This window comes from Dipodomys ordii, unplaced genomic scaffold (genome assembly GCF_000151885.1).
Source record: "Dipodomys ordii isolate 6190 unplaced genomic scaffold, Dord_2.0 Scaffold7, whole genome shotgun sequence".
NCBI classification, from domain to species: domain Eukaryota; kingdom Metazoa; phylum Chordata; class Mammalia; order Rodentia; family Heteromyidae; genus Dipodomys; species Dipodomys ordii.
Genome location: NW_012267223.1, coordinates 7,501,810 through 7,520,159, shown reverse-complemented (window position 1 = coordinate 7,520,159; position 18,350 = coordinate 7,501,810). Strand labels below are relative to the sequence as shown.

At 47.7% G+C, this 18,350-nt stretch overlaps 1 protein-coding gene across 2 annotated transcripts in view; it reads left to right on the top strand.

Moving 5' to 3' along the window:
• The first annotated feature begins 804 nt into the window (after window positions 1–804).
• Window positions 805–18,350, top strand: part of Wipi1 (WD repeat domain, phosphoinositide interacting 1) — a 28,836-nt gene continuing 11,290 nt past the window's right edge. Inside the window, exons 1-7 of one of the 2 annotated variants that reach the window (XM_013037903.1) lie at window positions 805–886; window positions 3,205–3,374; window positions 6,939–7,035; window positions 13,771–13,868; window positions 14,298–14,390; window positions 15,345–15,415; window positions 16,495–16,602. In XM_013037903.1, the coding sequence (XP_012893357.1) occupies window positions 3,288–3,374; window positions 6,939–7,035; window positions 13,771–13,868; window positions 14,298–14,390; window positions 15,345–15,415; window positions 16,495–16,602 (554 nt within the window). In that variant the 5' untranslated portion in view covers window positions 805–886; window positions 3,205–3,287. The remainder of the gene's footprint in view (window positions 887–3,204; window positions 3,375–6,938; window positions 7,036–13,770; window positions 13,869–14,297; window positions 14,391–15,344; window positions 15,416–16,494; window positions 16,603–18,350) is intronic. The other variant, XM_013037901.1, reaches the window with a different exon arrangement.

Below are 18,350 nucleotides of genomic sequence, written 5' to 3'. Positions count from 1 at the left end.
GATCATGGTTCAAAGCCAGACTGGGCAGGAAAGTCTGTGATCCTCTTATCTGAGTTAACCACCAGAAAAAACAAACAAACAAAAAACCCAAAGTGATACTGTGGCTCGCAGTGGTCAAGCGCAAGCCTTGAGTGAAAAAGCTCAGGGACAGCACCCAAGCTCTGAGTTCAAGCCCCACAGTGGTCAAAAAAGAAAAAAATCAATTTTCTTTTCCCTGACCAGTTAGGAAAACAACAACACTGGTAGGGTTGACATTCACTTGATAACAGATCCCATGCAATTTCTATCTCTTTGCCTTTTTTTTTTTGGAACTACTGGGGTTTGAACTCAGAGCCTTGTACTTGCTAGCTACCATTTGATCCCTTCTACCAGCTCCTTTTTGCATTATTTATTTTTGAGATGGGATCTCACTTTATATCCAGGCCAGTCTGGTCTGTGATCCTCCTATTTGTGTTTTTGTCATAGAAATGACAGGTGCACACCACAGTGTGTGGGTGAAGTAGTCTCAGAATCTTCTCTGCGTGGCCTTCGTTTCCTGATCTCTACCTCCCAAGTAGCTGGGATTACAAGCTTTAGCTACCACATGGGCTGTTTTGGTTTTTAACCTCTTTTTTTCCTTTGATCGCACCTGCCTGCTTGCCAAAACATGTTTTGCCTTTAGGAAGTGATCGAGGATCTAAGCTGCTGAAGAGGCATGCTTGCATGCCCCTTAGAAGCCTAGGGGAACAGAGGGGTCTATTTTCAGACAACTTGTGGTTGAAATACTGTACCTGGTATCATTCCCACGCTGTTATCTTCCACAGATCCCTAGCCATTGGAACCAAAGCCGGTTACAAGTTGTTTTCTTTAAGTTCTGTGGAGCATCTGGACCAAGTCCATGGAAGCAGTAAGTGTGTGGGCTGTGTGTGTGTGTGTGTGTGTGTGTGTGTATGTGGTGAGAGAGAGAGACAGAGAGAGAGAGAAAGACAGAGACAGAGACAGACAGAGAAAGACAGAGACAGAGAAAGATCAGATTTAGGGACACTAAATTCTTCTTCTAGACTTTTAATTGGGGTGTGTGTGTGTGTGTGTGTGTGTGTGTGTGTGTGTGTGTGTGTGTGTAGATTAAATTCCAGGCCTTGAGCATGCTAGGTAAATATTCCATCACTGAGCCACATCCCAAGTCCTAGACTTCAATCTTGAGTGTTCTACTTTTTCTCTCCCTTAACCATTAAAGGAGTTGGTGCTCTTCATATTTGAATGTAAGTCATTGTTTCTGCCCACATAAAAATCACACTGACTCTCTAATTAAAAATGGGCAGTAACTTTTGTGGCGCTTTCTTTTCATATGAAGAAATCCTGTGGTTGAAATAGTATCATTGATGTTATTTCTATGTATTTATGTTCACAGTGATCAATTGGTGTAAATGTCAAACCAAAAGATTGCTTGTGACTTCTTTGTTCTTCTACTACTAGAATTATTTGATACCATTTATTCAGTTAGGAAAGTATTTAATTTAATTTAATTTTATTATTTTTTTTTTTGCCAGTCCTGGGGCTTGAACTCAGAGCCTGGGCACTGTCCCTGAGCTTCTTTGCTCAACACTAGTACTTTACCACTTGTGCCACAGCTCCACTTCTGGCTTTTTCTGTTTATGTGGTACTGGGGAATCGAACCCAGGGCTTCATGCATGGTAGGCAAGTACTCTATCACTTGGCCACATTCCCAGCCTGTTGGTTTATTTTAATAAATCAATACTGTCCTGTTTACATAACCCATGTTGAAGATACTGAAGTATTTCTAGTGAACATGAGAAACAATTTGCCTTGGAAATGTGACTGTGATTTTTCTCAAGGTAAAATTATTTGTGCTATTATAATGGGAAAGAATAGATAACCTTCAGGCTTCCTGGAAATAAAGTGACTTGTTAAATAATATTGTGAGCTCATAATTGAGCTGTAAGCTGTTATTATTGTTCCATTTTTGTGAATAGTTTGCTGTGTGCCTGCCTTATTATGTACATTATACAGCTAGTCCAAGAGCATGCCAGGGCTGCATGTGACAGGATGGGCTGTCTCAGGAAGACATTGATGCCTTACCTGTTCACACACTGGAGGATCGCGCATGTACCTGCAATGCTGGCCTTACTGCCTATATCCAGATTATTTTCAACAGAATTGGATCCCAGAAAGGGCCAGAAGCACAGTCAGATGGGGAGGGGCACAGACATAACTCTGTGTGTGTGTGTGTGTGTGTGTGTGTTTTCTCCCACATAGTGGTATTCCTTTAGTGAAACAAGAAGTGTTCTCAGTACAGGGCCTCCCCAAGAAGTAAATCACTCCTATGAAATCTCTCACAGGCAAGGGTAAAGCTAAATTGTTTAGACCTTCTAAAGGGGGGTGGGGAATGTGGTGTAGCAGTAGGAGCTTGCCTAGCATGCACAAAGCCCTGGGTTTCATTCCTCAGCACCATATGAACAGCAAAAGCCAAAATTGGCGCTCTGGCTCCAGTGGTAGAGTACTAGCCTTGAGCAAAAGAAGCTTAGGGACAGTGCCCAGGCTCTGAGTTCAAGCCCTAGCACTGGCTAAAAAAACAAACCTCAAAAAAACAAAACCCTTCTAAATAATTTTTCTTTTTAACTTTATGGTTATTATAAAGGTAATGTACAGAGGGGTTACAGTTACGCAAGTCAGCATAATAAATATGTTTTGTTTTGCTTTTACAATGTCACCCCTTCCTCAGCAAACTTTGGAGCCTTTGGGCTGGAGGGCTGATTTACACACACACACACACACACACACACACACACATCCAGCATGCCTCTGAAGCTCCTGACTACACACACACACACACACACACGCACACACACACGCACACGCATCCAGCATGCCTCTGAAGCTCCTGACCACACACACACATATACACATGCACACATGCACACATGCTCGCGCATGTGCGCGTGCACACACACACACACATCCAGCATGGCTCTGAAGATCCTGACTTTGTGTCCTGGACACTAGTGTTTCTTTACTCTGGTTATTTGGAAAGGAGTACTGTGTGGGAGAGACTGACGGCTCCCAGTGTGACAGGGAAGGTGGGGGTGGGTCATTGTAAATGAGTGCAGCTAGAAGGCCCATTGGTGAACTGGACTGTGTGGTGGAGGCTGAGCTCCCTCCCTCCCAGGGGGCCCGCCCTGCAGCTCACCACTGCTCTGCCTGCAGATGAAATCCCGGATGTGTACATCGTGGAGCGCCTCTTCTCCAGCAGCCTGGTGGTGGTCGTCAGCCACACAAAACCACGCCAGATGAACGTGTATCACTTCAAGAAAGGCACCGAGATCTGTAATTACAGCTACCCCAGCAACATTCTGTCCATAAGGTTGAACCGGCAGGTGAGTAGGCTTGCATCCTCTCGAGAGCTCAGGGCTTCTGCTAGAGAAAGAAGAATGTCTTCCAAAAAAATCCCAAATGTCTTGAAAGCAAGCATCACCTGCTGCAAAGGATGGTAACACGCAGGTTTGGTGTCATGGGAGTGGTTATAATCTACTCTCTGTACCTACTTTTGTGATTCCTCGTCTGTGGCCTGCCAGCTCATGTTCTCTCTTCTAGTGTTGGACACCGACTGGTCAGGGGCACCTTCTTTTGCCGGGGTAGTAAGGATGGGTTGGAACCCTGGCTCTGGGGATGACCTGTCCTCTGAGCTACCATCAGAAGAACCTTAGACAAGAGGAATGCGTCTTCCAGACTTGGTTCTAGGTGTGACCTGTGCTGGTAGTCAGTATATGAAGGCTTGGTGTGCATTCTAGTGCCTGATTACCCTTTAAGACTGCTTAATCAAATCAACCTACAAAGATGAGAACCCTCACAGAGTATCTGAGTATCTGCTGGATTTCCCCTTGTGAGTTCTCTCTCCCTCTAGGTATTCTTCATTAGCAAATAGGACAAGGAAGGGTTACTAAAGGGCCTGAGCCTGTTAACCTCCCCCTGGAATGCTCATTAACTCCAGGTACTTGGCCCCCACTCCCAACACTGCTCAACAATGAAGGCAGAAGCTCATGGAGAGCAGATCTGACAACTCTACCATGAAGCATTTCCTCTCCCAAGGAAATGACTCGAAGCAGGTCTCCAAAGGGTTTGGAGTTTGCTCTGCTTAGAAATTTTAGGATTGGGATGTAATTTTGGTCTAGGCAACTCAGCAGCCAAAGGCCCTCTTTGTGTGTGTGTGTGTGTGTGTGTGTGTGTGTGTGTGTGTGTGTAATGGGGATGGAGCTGTCCGGCAGTGCCCGCAGAGCCATCTGCCCAGGAGGCATGACAAGGGAGCCAGGGAGCATCCTCTTCAGTCGGTGGGATTCTCAGAAGGGTGTTTTGCCGGAGGACGGCCATCAGCCAGATGTGTTTATCTATGTAAACTGTCATCGTTCTTTGACCATCTGCTAATGGCTTTCCAACTTCAGTCTAATCCGATAGGAGCCTGTAAGACCAGATGCTATAATGTTTCATTAATAGGTTAAAAAGTGAGATTTCCTATAAAATATACGAAGCCAACGTGAAAGTGAGTGAAAATTGGCCAAGTTGAAGTCTGGAGAGGGTTCTGGATTGTAGAGTGCTTGTTAACACAGCGGATTCCAGGCTGGGGCCTTCCCCCAAGCTAGCTCTCATGGTAGCCAAGGTAGCCACGCCCCCCCCCCGTGTTTTCTGTATCTGTCACTTTTGATGCTACAGCCAGCATGGGGGGGGTGTGACCAGAAAGTCAGCTGAGAGGGCCTTAGGGCAGATGGGAGATGATTTGGATCAGATCAGAGAAGCTAGATGGAATCTAGTTTCCCACAGGAGGCATGTGGGGGAGCCCCACAGTCTTGGGGCTATCGAGGGGGTGTCTGAAACCTAAGAACAGAAACAAGTATAGACAAAGATGATCGTGTAAATCATGTATTTGTCCTCCATTTTGAAATCCTGTTAGAAGTTTGTGTTCACCTCTCAGCATCTAGTCTCAACCTGTGGCCACAGATTCTTAATTAAAACAGAGAAAAGTGTTTGAACTTTCTTTTCTACCTGGCTATAGTGGGTGTTCTACATTTTTTCTGAACTGGGAGGAGTCCTACTAGGATAACATGTTTTCTGTGGAGGAGTGTTAGTTAACCTTTTTGTAATATTTTTAGGTATCTTCCTTTCCAAAAATGATTCTGGTAGTCAAAAGTAGCTGGTCTAGCCAGGTGCCAGTGGCTTATACATGTATCTACTCAGGAAGTTGAGTTTGGAAGATCACAATGCGTAGCCAGGTCAGGCAGGAAAGTATGTGATATTCTTTTTTTTTTTTTTTTGCCAGTCGTGGACCTGGACTCTGGGCCTACGCGCTGTCTCTCAGCTCTTCAGCTCAAGGCAAGCACTCTACCACTTGAGCCACAGCGCCACTTCTGGCTTTTTCTGTTTATGTGGTGCTGAGGAATCAAACCCAGGGCCTTATGCATGCAAGGCAAGCATTCTACCACTGAGCCACCTTCCCAGCCCAGTTTGTGATATTCTTAATCTCCACTTAACCAGAAAAAAGCCAGAAGTAGAGGTGTGTTAACTCAAGGGGTAGAGCGCTGGCTTTGAGTGGGAAAAGCTGAAGAACAGTACCTGGCCTCACACATGCTCACACACATCCACCCACACCCACCCATACACACAAAGGGCCTGGCCTGGCCTGAGAGCAACGGTTCCCAAACCTTGGTATGCATAGTAATTTCCTGGGACACTTGTGTAAAGATGCTTCAAACCAGATTCTCAGAAGAACACAGGGAGGCTGGGAATGTGGCTCAGTGGGAGAGTGCTTGCCTAGCATGCATGAAGCTCTGGGTTCAATTCCTCAGTACCACATAAACAGAAAAAGCCAGAAGTGGTGCTGTGGCTCAAGTGGTAGAGTCAGGGACAGTGCTCAGGCCCTGGGTTCAAGCTCCAAGACCTGCAAAAAAAAAAAAAGTCCAGAGTTCACTGGTTCAGGAAATCTGGCACGCACAGTCTGAGAAGCAGTAACCTGAAAAGAGCCAAGCCGGGGGCCATCCCCCTATAAGTGCCTACTGGCACTTGTGCTGGGTTCCACACTACACTTTAGACAGTGAGTTGCCTGGCAGCACAAGGGTGGGAGAGCACCAAGAAAGGTGCTGGGGTGGGCGTGGGGGTGGGGACTCAGCCCTGGGGAGGGTGTGCTGTGGGGGCTGAGGGGCTTCGCCAGCCCTCTTTATCAACACTGGTTCAGATTTCAGAGTTCTGCAGATTTGGGAATATTTGCATAGGCTTCACTAGTTGAGCATCTCAGATCTGATAGTCACCATCTGAAAGTTACTGAGCACGGATGCTCACATTTTGCCCCAGAGCATTGGAGACTTTTGGCTTCGGGATGCTCAAGCTGTATTTGGAGAGGGTAACATCGAGGGTTTGGCAATACAAAGCGTACAAAGAAATTTACACTGGGGAGCAAGGGGCCTTTTATCAGCATTGAAAGGCACCCTGTCAGGTGAGATTAGAAAGAAGGGGGTTCCAAGAATGGAAAGAAGGAAGAGAAGGTGAAGGAAAGGAGAAAGAGGAAGAACAAGAAAGGGAGGGAGGAAGGGAGGCAGGGAGGGAGGGAGGGAAAGTGAATAAAAGGGAGAGGAAGAAGGAAGGGAGGGGATAAAGGAGAAGGAAAGAGAAGAAGAGGAAAGGAAAAGGGAGGAAAAGAAGAAAGAAGGAGGGGAAGGAGCAAGGGAGGGGAAATGTTTCTAAAAACATTTTTAAGATCTTTATTTTAAGCTTCTGTTCGAGTGTATAATGATGTGTGTGTGTGAGTGCATACACAAACATAATCTTCAAGAGGCATCATTAACATTCTTTCTCCTTTAGGCACAGAATTACGTTAGGACTCATGAAAGACAAGCGGGTTGGATTTGTGGTCCCTTTTCAAGCACTCTGAGGCTGATGAGTCTATGTGATTACAGAGGCTGCTGGTCTGCTTGGAGGAATCCATTTATATCCACAACATTAAAGATATGAAGCTGTTGAAGACCCTCCTGGATATTCCTCCTAACCCAACAGGTAAACTCCAATCACAGAACCAAGCCCTGCACCCCTCCCCTCTCTCCCCCAAGTCCAGACATTCGCTTTCTTTGTCAAGTTATTTTTTTCCAGCTAGACTGAAAACCCTAGTGGTGTTGGTCTTGATGGTATTGACCTTGAAGTTGAGTGCTGGCCCACTGTGTAGTTAGGCTTTTAGGAGGCTGGTGTGGCTGCTCTGCAGCCCAAGAGCTGCACCTTTTCCTGGGATCCGGGACAGCCAAGGAGCTGAGCTGTGTAAGGTAGATGCGTGGGAGTCCCTGGGAGCCTGGTGTTAAAAGCTATTTGCCCCCAACACTTTTTTGTGGTTGTTCGTTATGGAGTAGGTATGATAATTAGAAGCAGGTTCTGACTTGGTACGTCTACACACCAAGCACAAGGATTGGGTTTTATTCCATTACAAAGAAATCTCTTGACTTGTGTGATATTAGCTAGGGTATGAGATGTTGACTAAAGTCTCAGGATTTGACACTGATTGAAGCTCTTTGGTATTGAAGAACGGAAATAGTTTGAGTGGGTCAAGCCTGTCATCCCTACCCACTCAGGAGGCTGAGATCCTTAAGGATGACAGTTCAAAGCCAGCTTGAGCAGAAAAGTTCACAAGACTCCATTTCCAAAATAACTGGCAAAAAAGCTGGCTGCAGGCATTACTCAAGTAGTAGAATGCCAGCCGAGCGAGTGTGAAGCCCTGAGTTCAAACCCTAGTACTTCCAATAAAAGAGAAAAGAAATAGCACAGGATAACCCTTTCTTATTTTATTTGGTTTTACTTTTGTCAGGCGTGGAGTTGTGAGCTCAGGGCCTGGGTGCTGTCCCTGAGCTGTTTAGGCGCCAGGCTAGACTCTACCACTTTGAGCCACAGTGCCATTTCTGGTTTTCTGGTGGTTAATTGGAGATAAGAGTCTCATGGACTTCCCTGCCTGGGCTGGCTTCTAACTGTGATCCTCAGATCTGTCTTGGGAGTATGTAGGACTGCTGGCGTGAGCCTCCAGCACCTGACTAGGTGATGATCTTTTTATGAACTCACTGCACTAAGAGTGAACCAGAAGGAATCTCTTTACTGGGGGGGAGGGGGTGGGAGGGGTGGGTCAAGGTATCATCACATGAGAGCAGTCATACGGAATAATGCAAGTTAATGTTTATAAGTTGTATTCTAGATAAGGCCGGTCACCTGCTGCCGTGCACTGCAGTTTTCTCCCAGGGCTTGACTTCCATGTGGCCATCCTCAACCAGGTGTCTACCTTAATGACGTGAACTTTTTACGCCCCCCCCTTTCTTCATTCATAGCATAAGACAGTGACAGATGTATCATAGCTTCACTAAGCATTAAACGGGGTGATGTTTCTGAAAGTGGCCATTGCAGGACCCACTGTGCGGTAACCATTCCTGATACATCTCAGTGATCTAGAGTCTCGCACATGCTAAGCGCTACCACCGAGCTACACCCTGGCCACCTGGTCACCTCGAGGCTATTATAAAGGTCTCTGAGGTAATGACTTGGAAGCGTTTTTCTCAGAAGGAAACCATTTATGGTGGTTAAGTTTGTGTTTGTTTGTCTTAGAAATGAGGGGTTTAAACAATCTTAACAAGGGCTGAGAGTGTAGCTTAGTGGTAGAGTGCTTGCCTAGCATGCATGAGGACCTGGGTTCGATTCCTCGGTACCACATGAACAGAAAATAAATAAAATTAATTTAAAAAACCCTAGGGGAGAAAAACAAAAACCTAATCTGAACAAGCATTTATTGAAAATGGGCACCAGGGGGCGCCCACAGGTTCAGCTATGTCAGCTGCTCAACCCCAAACCAAGATGGCCGCAGTTCCCTGAGCCTGTCCATTCTAGGCCAATATGAGACCCAAGGCCTGGCTGCCTGGAACAGGGGTGGGATGGGGGTGTGCCTGTGAGTGTGGACCGTGGGAGGGAGGGAAATGGGCTTTGATGGGATGGGGCGTGTCTGAGTGAAGCAGAGCTCCCACAGGGATGGGCCCGAGCTGTGACTTGCTCAAAGTTTGCTCTCATTCTCTCTGAAGAGGGGAATTTCCTGCCTTATACCTACTTTGCACTCGAGCTTTCACACCAGATGACCTGTAAGCACTGAGGCACGCTCCCTGCCCTCCACCTGCTTATTTTTAATCCTGCATTACAGTCCCGTGTCTCTGATGGACAGGGAAGAGCTCTGAGGAAGCTCACTGTCAGGTGATCTCATCATTGCGTGAACTCCATAGTGTGTCCATACACAAAGCTAGACAGTCGAGCATGGGGCACCCCCGAGGTGGCACTCCTAGGTGGCACCCGTGGCCCATCATCCACCAAAACTCGTTACTGGGCTTACGACTATAGTTAGTTCCACTTCAGCCTAGAAAACTCACTGGTTGCCTCGATCTTTACAGTGAGATGGGAACCTGGAAGAAAATAAGGTTGCAAAGTGCCAGGCTATGTTCCACACAAAAGGGACTAATTTTTATCATAAGAAAAAAAAATAGAGGGCTGGGAATGTGGCTTAGTGGTAGAGTGCTTGCCTATCATGCATGAAGCCCTGGGTTCGATTCCTCAATACCACATAAACAGAAAGAGCCAGAAGTGGCACTGTGGTTCAAGTGGTAGAGTGTTAGCCTTGAGCAAAAAGAAACTCAGGGACAGTGCCCAGGCCCTGAGTTCAAGCCCCAGGACTGTCAAAACAAAACAAAAAGAAAAGAAAGAAAAGAAATAGAGCTAGGTGCTGGTGTCTTACACCTATAATCCTAACTACTCAGGAGGTTGAGATGTGAGGATCTAGGTTCAAATCCAGGGCAGGCAGCAAAGTCCATGAGACTCTTACCTCCAATTAACCAGCAAAAGCTGGAAGTGGGGCTGTGTGTCAAGTGAGAAAACATTTGTCTTGAGTGAAAAAAGCTAAGAGACAGCACGCAGGAACCTGAGTTCAAGCCCAAGTACTAAGCCTCAGATAAACATTATAAAAGGATCTAAGAATATACCGAGCATTTCCTTTGCAAGGGTCAGAGTCAGGTTGACCGCAGTGTATCGCTTTAGACTGCCGATGTTCTTGGGGACCATAGCCCCCCACTACTTTTCCAAATCCTCTATAATTATCACCCCAGCTGCTACTGAGTTCGCTTCCTGCAGCAGGCAAATGAGGTGATCATTTTCCTCCCCAAGACTTGCACGGGGAGGTTAGCCAAGGTCACCTGTGAGTGAGCCAGCGTGGGTCCCCATGTCCACACACACCATCAGACCCCACAAATCAGAGCTCCCGTGATGTGGTCGCTTCTTCCCCCTGGCCAACCTAAGCTGTCAAAACCAGGAGCCTAAAATTCCCCGAGGCAAGACACTCCTTGTCTGTACTTTTTCTCTTCGTTTATTTTCTGACTCAAAATGTCAAACGGAAACCCTGGCTCTTGATGTTAAGAGTTCCTTTCTGGAGAAGTAGGGGAACAAAATGGCTTGCTTCCCTGGCTTTTGCGGGTAAATGCTGAGAAGCAGGTCTCAACATAGTAAACGCTAGACATCCGTTAGATCCACGGAGTTCCCCTTGCGCTTCAAGCTCTGTATTGAATGTGGCTGTAAATTTCCTTCCTTCTATCACCACCGCTGTGTCTTGCATGTTCCCGTTGGGTCAAAGATTGCAGGCTGTTTCCTTTGGTGTGACCAGTCGGGGCTCAGGGTGAATTTCCTGACAGCACAGCAGTGTGTGCCGGTGCCCTGGGCAGCCAAGGGTGGAGATCTCCGGGACAGTCAGGCCAGCTGTGGAGACAAGGGTGATAGGGGCCCTCCCCTATCGAAGGCGTAGAGGGAATGTTCTAGATCATGCAGCAACAGGATCATGGGACAGAGCTATGGTTTATTCTTCAGCAGGTCTCCTTTCAGCAAATGATGATTTTTCACAATCACATGGAGTTCTCCTGTTTTTAGAAACTGGAAAGCAGTTCATAGATATGGTGCCTAGTACAGACTGGACCTTGTGTATGTTAAGTACACACTATACCACTGAGCTACACCTCTGTGTGTGTGTGTGTGTGTGTGTGTGTGTGAGAGAGAGAGAGAGAGAGAGAGAGAGAGACTGTGTGTGTGTGAGAGAGAGAGAGAGACTGTGTGTGTGTGTGTGTGTGTGTGCTGGTAACTTGGGTTTGAACTCAGGGTCCAGGCACTGTCCCATAGTTTCTTGCTCAAGACTAGTGCTTTACCACTTGAACCCCAACTCCACTTCAACTTTTTAGTGGTTCATTAGAGATAAGTCTCATGGACTTTACTGCCTAGGCTGGCTTCAAACTGCAATCCGCAGATCTCAGTCTCCTGAGAAGTTACATTTACAGCCACCAGCACCCCACACCATGTTTAACTTTTGAAGAAGTGTCAGACTGCCTTCCAAAGCAGTGTCCCATTTCCGTTGCCTCTGGCAGTAGACAGGTCTCCAATCTCTGCCAAGACTGGTAATCTGCCCTTCTTACTGTAGCCATGCTAGTGGGTGAGATGTGGTAGTTGTCTCTAGGTTTAGCACTGCTCTTTTCAAACCTAAGCACTCAGAAATCCTTAGTAATTACCTTCTGCATCTGTAAGATCTCAACTGGCCTCAAATCCAAATACATTCCCTTTTGTATTCAGAATTCAAGGCCTTGAGCTGGCTAAGCAGGTGCTCTACCACTCGAGCCATACTCCCAGCCTTTTTCATAGTTGGTTTATTAAGTTGAGAGAGCAAAAAAAAATTGTTAAGTGAAGTAAGTTAGGCTAAAGCAGTCACATGTTGCATATTTCTCTCATATATGGAAGTTAGATCTAGATTACAAACATATATGAGTGTATGCATGGGAGGATTCCAGTGTACTTAATTTGTTTATTCAGATAGGGTCTTGAGCTTTTGTCTGGGCTTCATTTCAGACCTTGATCTCCCTACCTCTGCTTCTTGAGTAACTGGAATTACAGGAGTGAGTCACCATAGCTGGCTCATGCACTCTCAACTTCTCTGCTGCTGCTCCTACGGGAACCCATGGACAAGCCCCTGCCATCTCCTGAGTTCTCCAGGGCCAGCATGCCTTTTGCCTGCCTTGCTCGCCTTGGAATTCCATGTGGATTGAATGAACTCAGATGGGACTGGGCGTTAGAGATCTCAGAGCAAAACTGGGAAGGTGCAAGTGGCCTCTTCTAAAGCCAGGGCCAGAGTGACCTTGTACAGGCGAGGGGTTACAGCAGGCCAGAGCCTCAGTGAAGAACGCCAGTGCTCACATTGTGTGTGACAGGCGATAAGAACGCAGGCTGGGCTGTATGCTCAGCAAAGCCAGGGCAGGAAACAAGATCTGCTTCCAGCTCTTATCATTCAGTTTGTTTTTCTCTCTTTTCTCTCCCTCGCAGAGGTGAGGAACTTTTTGGCCTAATGTAAAGTTTTCCTTATACTTTTATTAAAAAACAACAACAACAACACTTCAGCTGGATACTAGTGGCCCATGCCTATAATCCTAGCTACTCAGGAGGCTGAGATCTGAGGATCATGGTTTGAAGCCAGCCTGGACAGGAAAGGCCATGAGACTCTTATCTCCAATTAACCACACAAAAACAAAAACAAAAAACTGAAAGTGTTAGGGTGCCACCTTTGAGTGAAAAAGCTAAGGGACAGCACCCAGGCCCTGAATTCAAGTCCCAGTATTAGCATGAAAAACAAAACAAAAAAACCAAAAAACACTTCACATACTAACTTGTAACAAAGGTATCAGTCACCTTTTTTGGTATGTGTGTGCCAATCCTGGGCCTTGAACTCAAGGCCTGGGCGCCGAGCTGTTTTGCTCATGGCTAGTATTCTACCTCTTGAACCACTTCGAGCTTTTTGGTAGTTAATTGGAGCTAAGAGTCTCAAAGATGTTTGCACCAGAGCTGACTTTGAACCTTGATCCTCAGTTCACAGCCTCCTGAGTAGCTAGGATTACAGGCATGAGCCACCTGCCCTGGCCTTTTATTTTATTTTTTCCAAATTAAATCTCCCTTGCATAATCTTCTCAAAGTTCCTATTTTAGCAATACTTTAATCGTGTGGGATTCTTTTAATTCACTGCTATGGCATATGATCCTCATAATCTAAATTATTGTGAAAAGTCTTTACTTAAATGCTGTAGGGACCATCCCTCCCACTTCCTTGAGTCTCCTGGTAAATTAATATGGCTCACGTGACCTCAGTGGCTTGGCCCTGTTTGCGTTTCTAGAGGAGGTCAAAGCATCTTCAGTCCCAAATATCCTGTGTACTTTGTTTGCTTCAAAGACCGGGCTGGAAGTCTTAACTCAGATGCAGATACAGTGGCCGTTCACCTCTGCAGACACCCTTTCCTTATCGAAGCAGGGTGTTCACGCTTCCTCCCCTCTCTAGCCTGAGCTTCCTTGGCAGCTGTCTAAGGTCAGTCTAGCACACACATGCCTTTCCTGGTCGGAAATTCTAGTTCAGTTAGGAGTACATTTTCCTGTACCCCAGAAGGTAATGGGAATTGGAAGATGAATCGATGTTGTTGTAGAGCCCCGGGATGAAAGTGTGAAGGAGACCATTTTAAATTTTCTCCATTTTGATCGGAAAGGACATGGCCAGGGTTCACTCAGTAACTGCTTCATTGAAATTCTTCAAGTAACCCAACAGAAAGGAAATGCTGCCACGCCGTTCCTCCCCTCACCAGTAGGTGGCACTCTAGTAGTACTCTTTCCGGGCACCCTTCCCTTGGACATCGTCTTCATTGCCTTTGTTCTTTTCTAGGTCTGTGTGCCCTCTCTATCAACCATTCCAATTCTTACCTGGCCTATCCTGGAAGCCAGACAACAGGCGAGATTGTGCTTTATGATGGGAACTCCCTGGTAAGTGGGTCCTCCTCCCTTAACCCTGTGGTTAAGGAAGGCCCGCTGGGTGGGGTGAGGTATGGGAGTTTCCCACTCCTGGCTGGGTGGAGGAAAAGGTAATGATGTTTACCCTGAGACCCTCCATCAGACAACTGTAGTATGGTAGCCAGGTGCCAGAACATCTGTAGCGTGATGCAGTCGCCTGCCAGCTAGTGGCTGAGTTGTCGGACTGGGTCACACAGGGCCCAGGTGTGGCCTGTCACCCATCCCTGCCCACTGTTCTTCCAAAGCTTCCTTGCTACCCAAGAAGAAGGTTGTGCAGCTAATGAGCAAGTGGGCTGGTGGAGAGAGGGAGACAGGGAATCCAGCAGATGAGGGAGAGGCAGGAGAGAGGAAGGCGAGGGAGATGAGATCTACCCCAGAGCCATCCCTTCTTGTCACCACCAGAAAACTGTCTGCACCATCGCAGCCCACGAGGGATCGCTGGCTGCCCTTGCCTTCAACTCCTCAGGCTCCAGACTGGCGAGCGCGTCGGAGAAAGTAAGTGTGCTCGCAGCTTCTCCTCTTGTCTGTGGGTTCACCGGATGGTTCTGGAGGTACCCCAAGATCTGGGGCAAGCTGGTAACATGAAGTCTGATGAGTCTCTTGGCCTTCTCAGATTATTGTGCCAGCACGCGTGCGCACACACACACACACGTGTGCACATGCTAGTACTGGTGCTTGAACTCGGCCCCATGCTCTCACTTGGCTTTTTCCGCTCAGTCTAGCACTGTACCACTTGAAACGCTTCCAGCATAAGAGTTTCTCAGGTTGGTCTTCCTCTGCTAGCTTCAAACCTTGATCTTCAGATCTCAGCCTTCTGAATAGCTAGGATTACAGGTGTGAGCCACCAGTACCTGGCTCCGAACTTGTTTAAGGGTGTGGATTTCAGATCCCTGCCCCCACCACCTACAACATACCATCTTATTGAGAAATGTGCATGCGTTTCTGTCCACAGATGCAGATAGACTCTGCCTTTCTTAAACATAGTATCCACTAAATGTTTAGCTGTCTAGTCAGAGAGATTGATCTTCTCTGACTGGAATAATCGTAGAACCTAAGTTCAATTGTCATTCAAAGCAGGTGTATTTTTATAGCCAGAGGTAAAAGATTCTAGGAAACCCGGGCAGTTTGGAAACACATATAGACACACATACGTGCACACATACATCTAAACACCCATCATACATGAATACCCCCATCCATCCATACATACATATTTGCATGCACACATAGAGCCTTGGGCAGAGGTGGAGAGAGAAAAGGAGTCAGTGTTCAAGGTTCCAAGATTTGCTTCTTTGGCATGTGTACAAATAACAATGCCTCTCTGCCAATACTCTGTGCTCCCTCTTCCGATTAGATGTTTAAAACCAATCAAACCAACTGCTCTCTAGAGGGACACCGCAGCGTGAGGCACTTCTGGTTAGGAAACGACCACCCGCCTGTCTTTTCCAGGGCACAGTCATCCGGGTGTTCTCTGTACCTGACGGACAAAAGCTCTATGAGTTCCGGAGAGGAATGAAAAGGTCTGTGTTCTGTGTTAAACCCGCTTTCTAGTCCCACAGAGGCCCTGTCATGGCTGACAGGAGAGAACAGCGGCCAGCCCCGGGCTCCCCCCTCTCACCCAGAAGAAGTATTATTCATGTACTTTCTCGGGTCATTGACACTGGGGCCGCACATGGGGCTTAGTAAAACTGCCAGCAGAGAAGCAGTTGGACACAGGAGTTCAGCACATCTTTTGATGTGTGCCGGGAGAAACCAGAGAGCTCCGAGTCACAACCCAAAAATAATGTGTGATTCACTCCGTGGAAGTGTGGCTATTTGGATCCTTCCCACTGCAGCGTTCTGCAGCTTGATTGGCGCAGAGCAGCTGGCATCTTCAAAGGAGCACGGGAGGCTTCTGGCTAGAGGAAGGGCCAGGCCTTGTTTCTCTGCACCATGATCTGTATGTATATGTGTGTGTTTACACATGCATGCACACACATGCCATTACTGGACCTTGAAATTCAGGGCCAGGGCCTGTCCCTTAGCTTTTCTGCCCAAGACTGACACTCTACCCGTAGAGCTACAGCTCCACATTCAGCATTTTGGGGTTTTTTGGTAGTTAACTGGAGTTATGAGTCTCACAGACTTTCCTGCTCGGGCTGGCTCTGAACTGAGATCCTCAGTTCTCAGTCTCCTGAGTAGCTAAGATTACAGGCATGAGCCATTGACACCAGGCTCAAAACCATGATCCTTTGTGCATCTTCTCCTCATTGGTGTGGAAGGGGGATATAGAATACCTGGGTTCTTTTTTTTTGGGGGGGGAGTCCGGTCATGGGGCCTGAACTCTGGGCCTGGGCGCTGTCCCTCAGCTCTTCAGCTCACGGCTAGCGCTCTACCACTTGAGCCACAGCGCCACTTCCGGCTTTTTTCTTTTTGTTTATGTGGTGCTGAGGAATCGAACCCAGGGCCTCAGGCATGCAAGGCAAGTGCTCTACCACTGAGCCACCTTCCCAGCCCCAATACCTGGATTCTTTGAGATGCTTTCCGAGGCTGATCTGGGGACGGCAGGGTGGTGACTCTCATTGCTGGAGCTCACTGGGCTATGTGTTGCTGTGTGTAGGTATGTGACGATCAGCTCCCTAGTCTTCAGTATGGACTCTCAGTTCCTGTGTGCCTCCAGCAACACAGAGACCGTGCACATCTTCAAGCTGGAACACCTTGCCAATAGGTAAATGGGGCACAGAAAAGGGGAAGAAAGGAGGAGAGAAAGAGACAGGCCCTGACTCCTCTGCCTGCGTAGAGGATTTCTTTTCGGATGTCGCACATCTGGCCTGATTTATTACATCAGTCCATTGGTGGAGGCATGTGCAGAAGCACTAAATCTGGGCCCGTGCTCCCGAGGTGGAGATCATTGACTCTTGGCTGTATCATGTTCCTCATCTATAAAATAATCCTAACAGTGTGTGCATCGTAGGCTTGCTATGAGGATTGAATGAGTGTGGATATAAAGCTTTTAGTGTAGCAACTGATCTATAGCAAGCATCAATAGGCATTGGCCAGTGGGCTGTGGAACCAGCCTAGCTAGAAACATAGCATCGTATTATTGTCCCTGTTGCCACCTCCACCGAGTGCTTGGTAGACATGGGAGTGGGGGGTAATACAGGTATAAAGTGTGTGCTACGTTGTAGCAATGGGGCATCTGTGTGTGTGTGTGTGTGTGTGTGTGTGTGTGTGTGTGTGTGTGTTAGTTTCTATGGCTGCTGTAACAAACAGTCACAAACCTAGTCTCCACAGAGTCATGATCTCACAGCTCTGGAGGTTAGAAGCCAAGCACGGCATGGTGGAGTTCTCTGCTCGGAGACCCCCAGGGCTGAGGTGGAGGTGTCTCCATGCAATCTGTTCTCACCCGGGGCTCAGAGCCCTCTTCTGAACTCATCCCTCTTACTTGACAAGGTGCAGGTCCTGTCGGCTGTGGCTGTGACCTCTCCGCCTCCCTGCTGGCCATCGTGATCCTGGGCCTCTCACATTCCCTCCTACACAGCCTTCACACCTGCGGCCTCCTTTGCACTCCTCCTCTCCTCCTCATGCCCTTCAAACTTCCTTCCCATTGGGGAAGGAAGGGCCTCACCCAGGCTAGCCAGAGCGAGTCTCTTGCAGAGGAGTGCTGGTTTTTGTTGTTGTTTGTTTTTGTTTCTTTTCGTTAGTCGTGGGGCTTGAACTCTGGGCCTGGGCGCTGTCCCTTAGCTCTTCAGCTCAAGGCGAGTGCTCTTCCACTTGAGCCATAGTGCCACTTCCGGTTTTCTGGTGGTTCATTGGAGATAAGAGTCTCATAGATTTCCCTGCCCAGACTGGCTTTGAACTGCAATCCTCAGATCTCAGCCTCCTGAGTAGCTAGGATGACAGAACGTGAGCCACCAGCGCTGGGCAGGAGTGCTGTATCAGTTCTGGGGCGTGACCTCAGGGCCTAGGCACTGGCTCAGCTTTTTCCACAGAAGTCTGGAGCTCTACTCGTTGACCTACAGCTCTGCTTTTACTTTCTTGCGTGGGCTTGCTTCAAACCGCAATCCTCACATCTCAGCCTTCTAAGTAGCTAGAATTAAAGATGCCAGCCCCCAGTGCTTGGCATGTTTTTCTTTCTGGTTTGCTATATAGTCCAAGCTGGCCTCGAACTCCTGGGCTCCAGAGCTCCTCCTATCTCAGTCGCCTGAGTAGCTGGGACTACGGCGTACTCTACCATACCTGGCATGTGTTCTGTTATTAAGGGCAGATGTGGTTGGATCAAGCCCACCTAGGTAAACAGTTGGAGGCCACCTGAGCTGCATAACACAGCACAGCATGGACTGAGATCTCAGCAGCCCTACAGATTGGAGGCTGGGCTATGGCTCTTCAGAGGCTCACTAGAATTCTGCCTGCTGTTGGGTGTGAGTGTGTTGGTTGCTAAGCACCTGCTAGGTGCGTGCCTATGTTGGAGTTAGG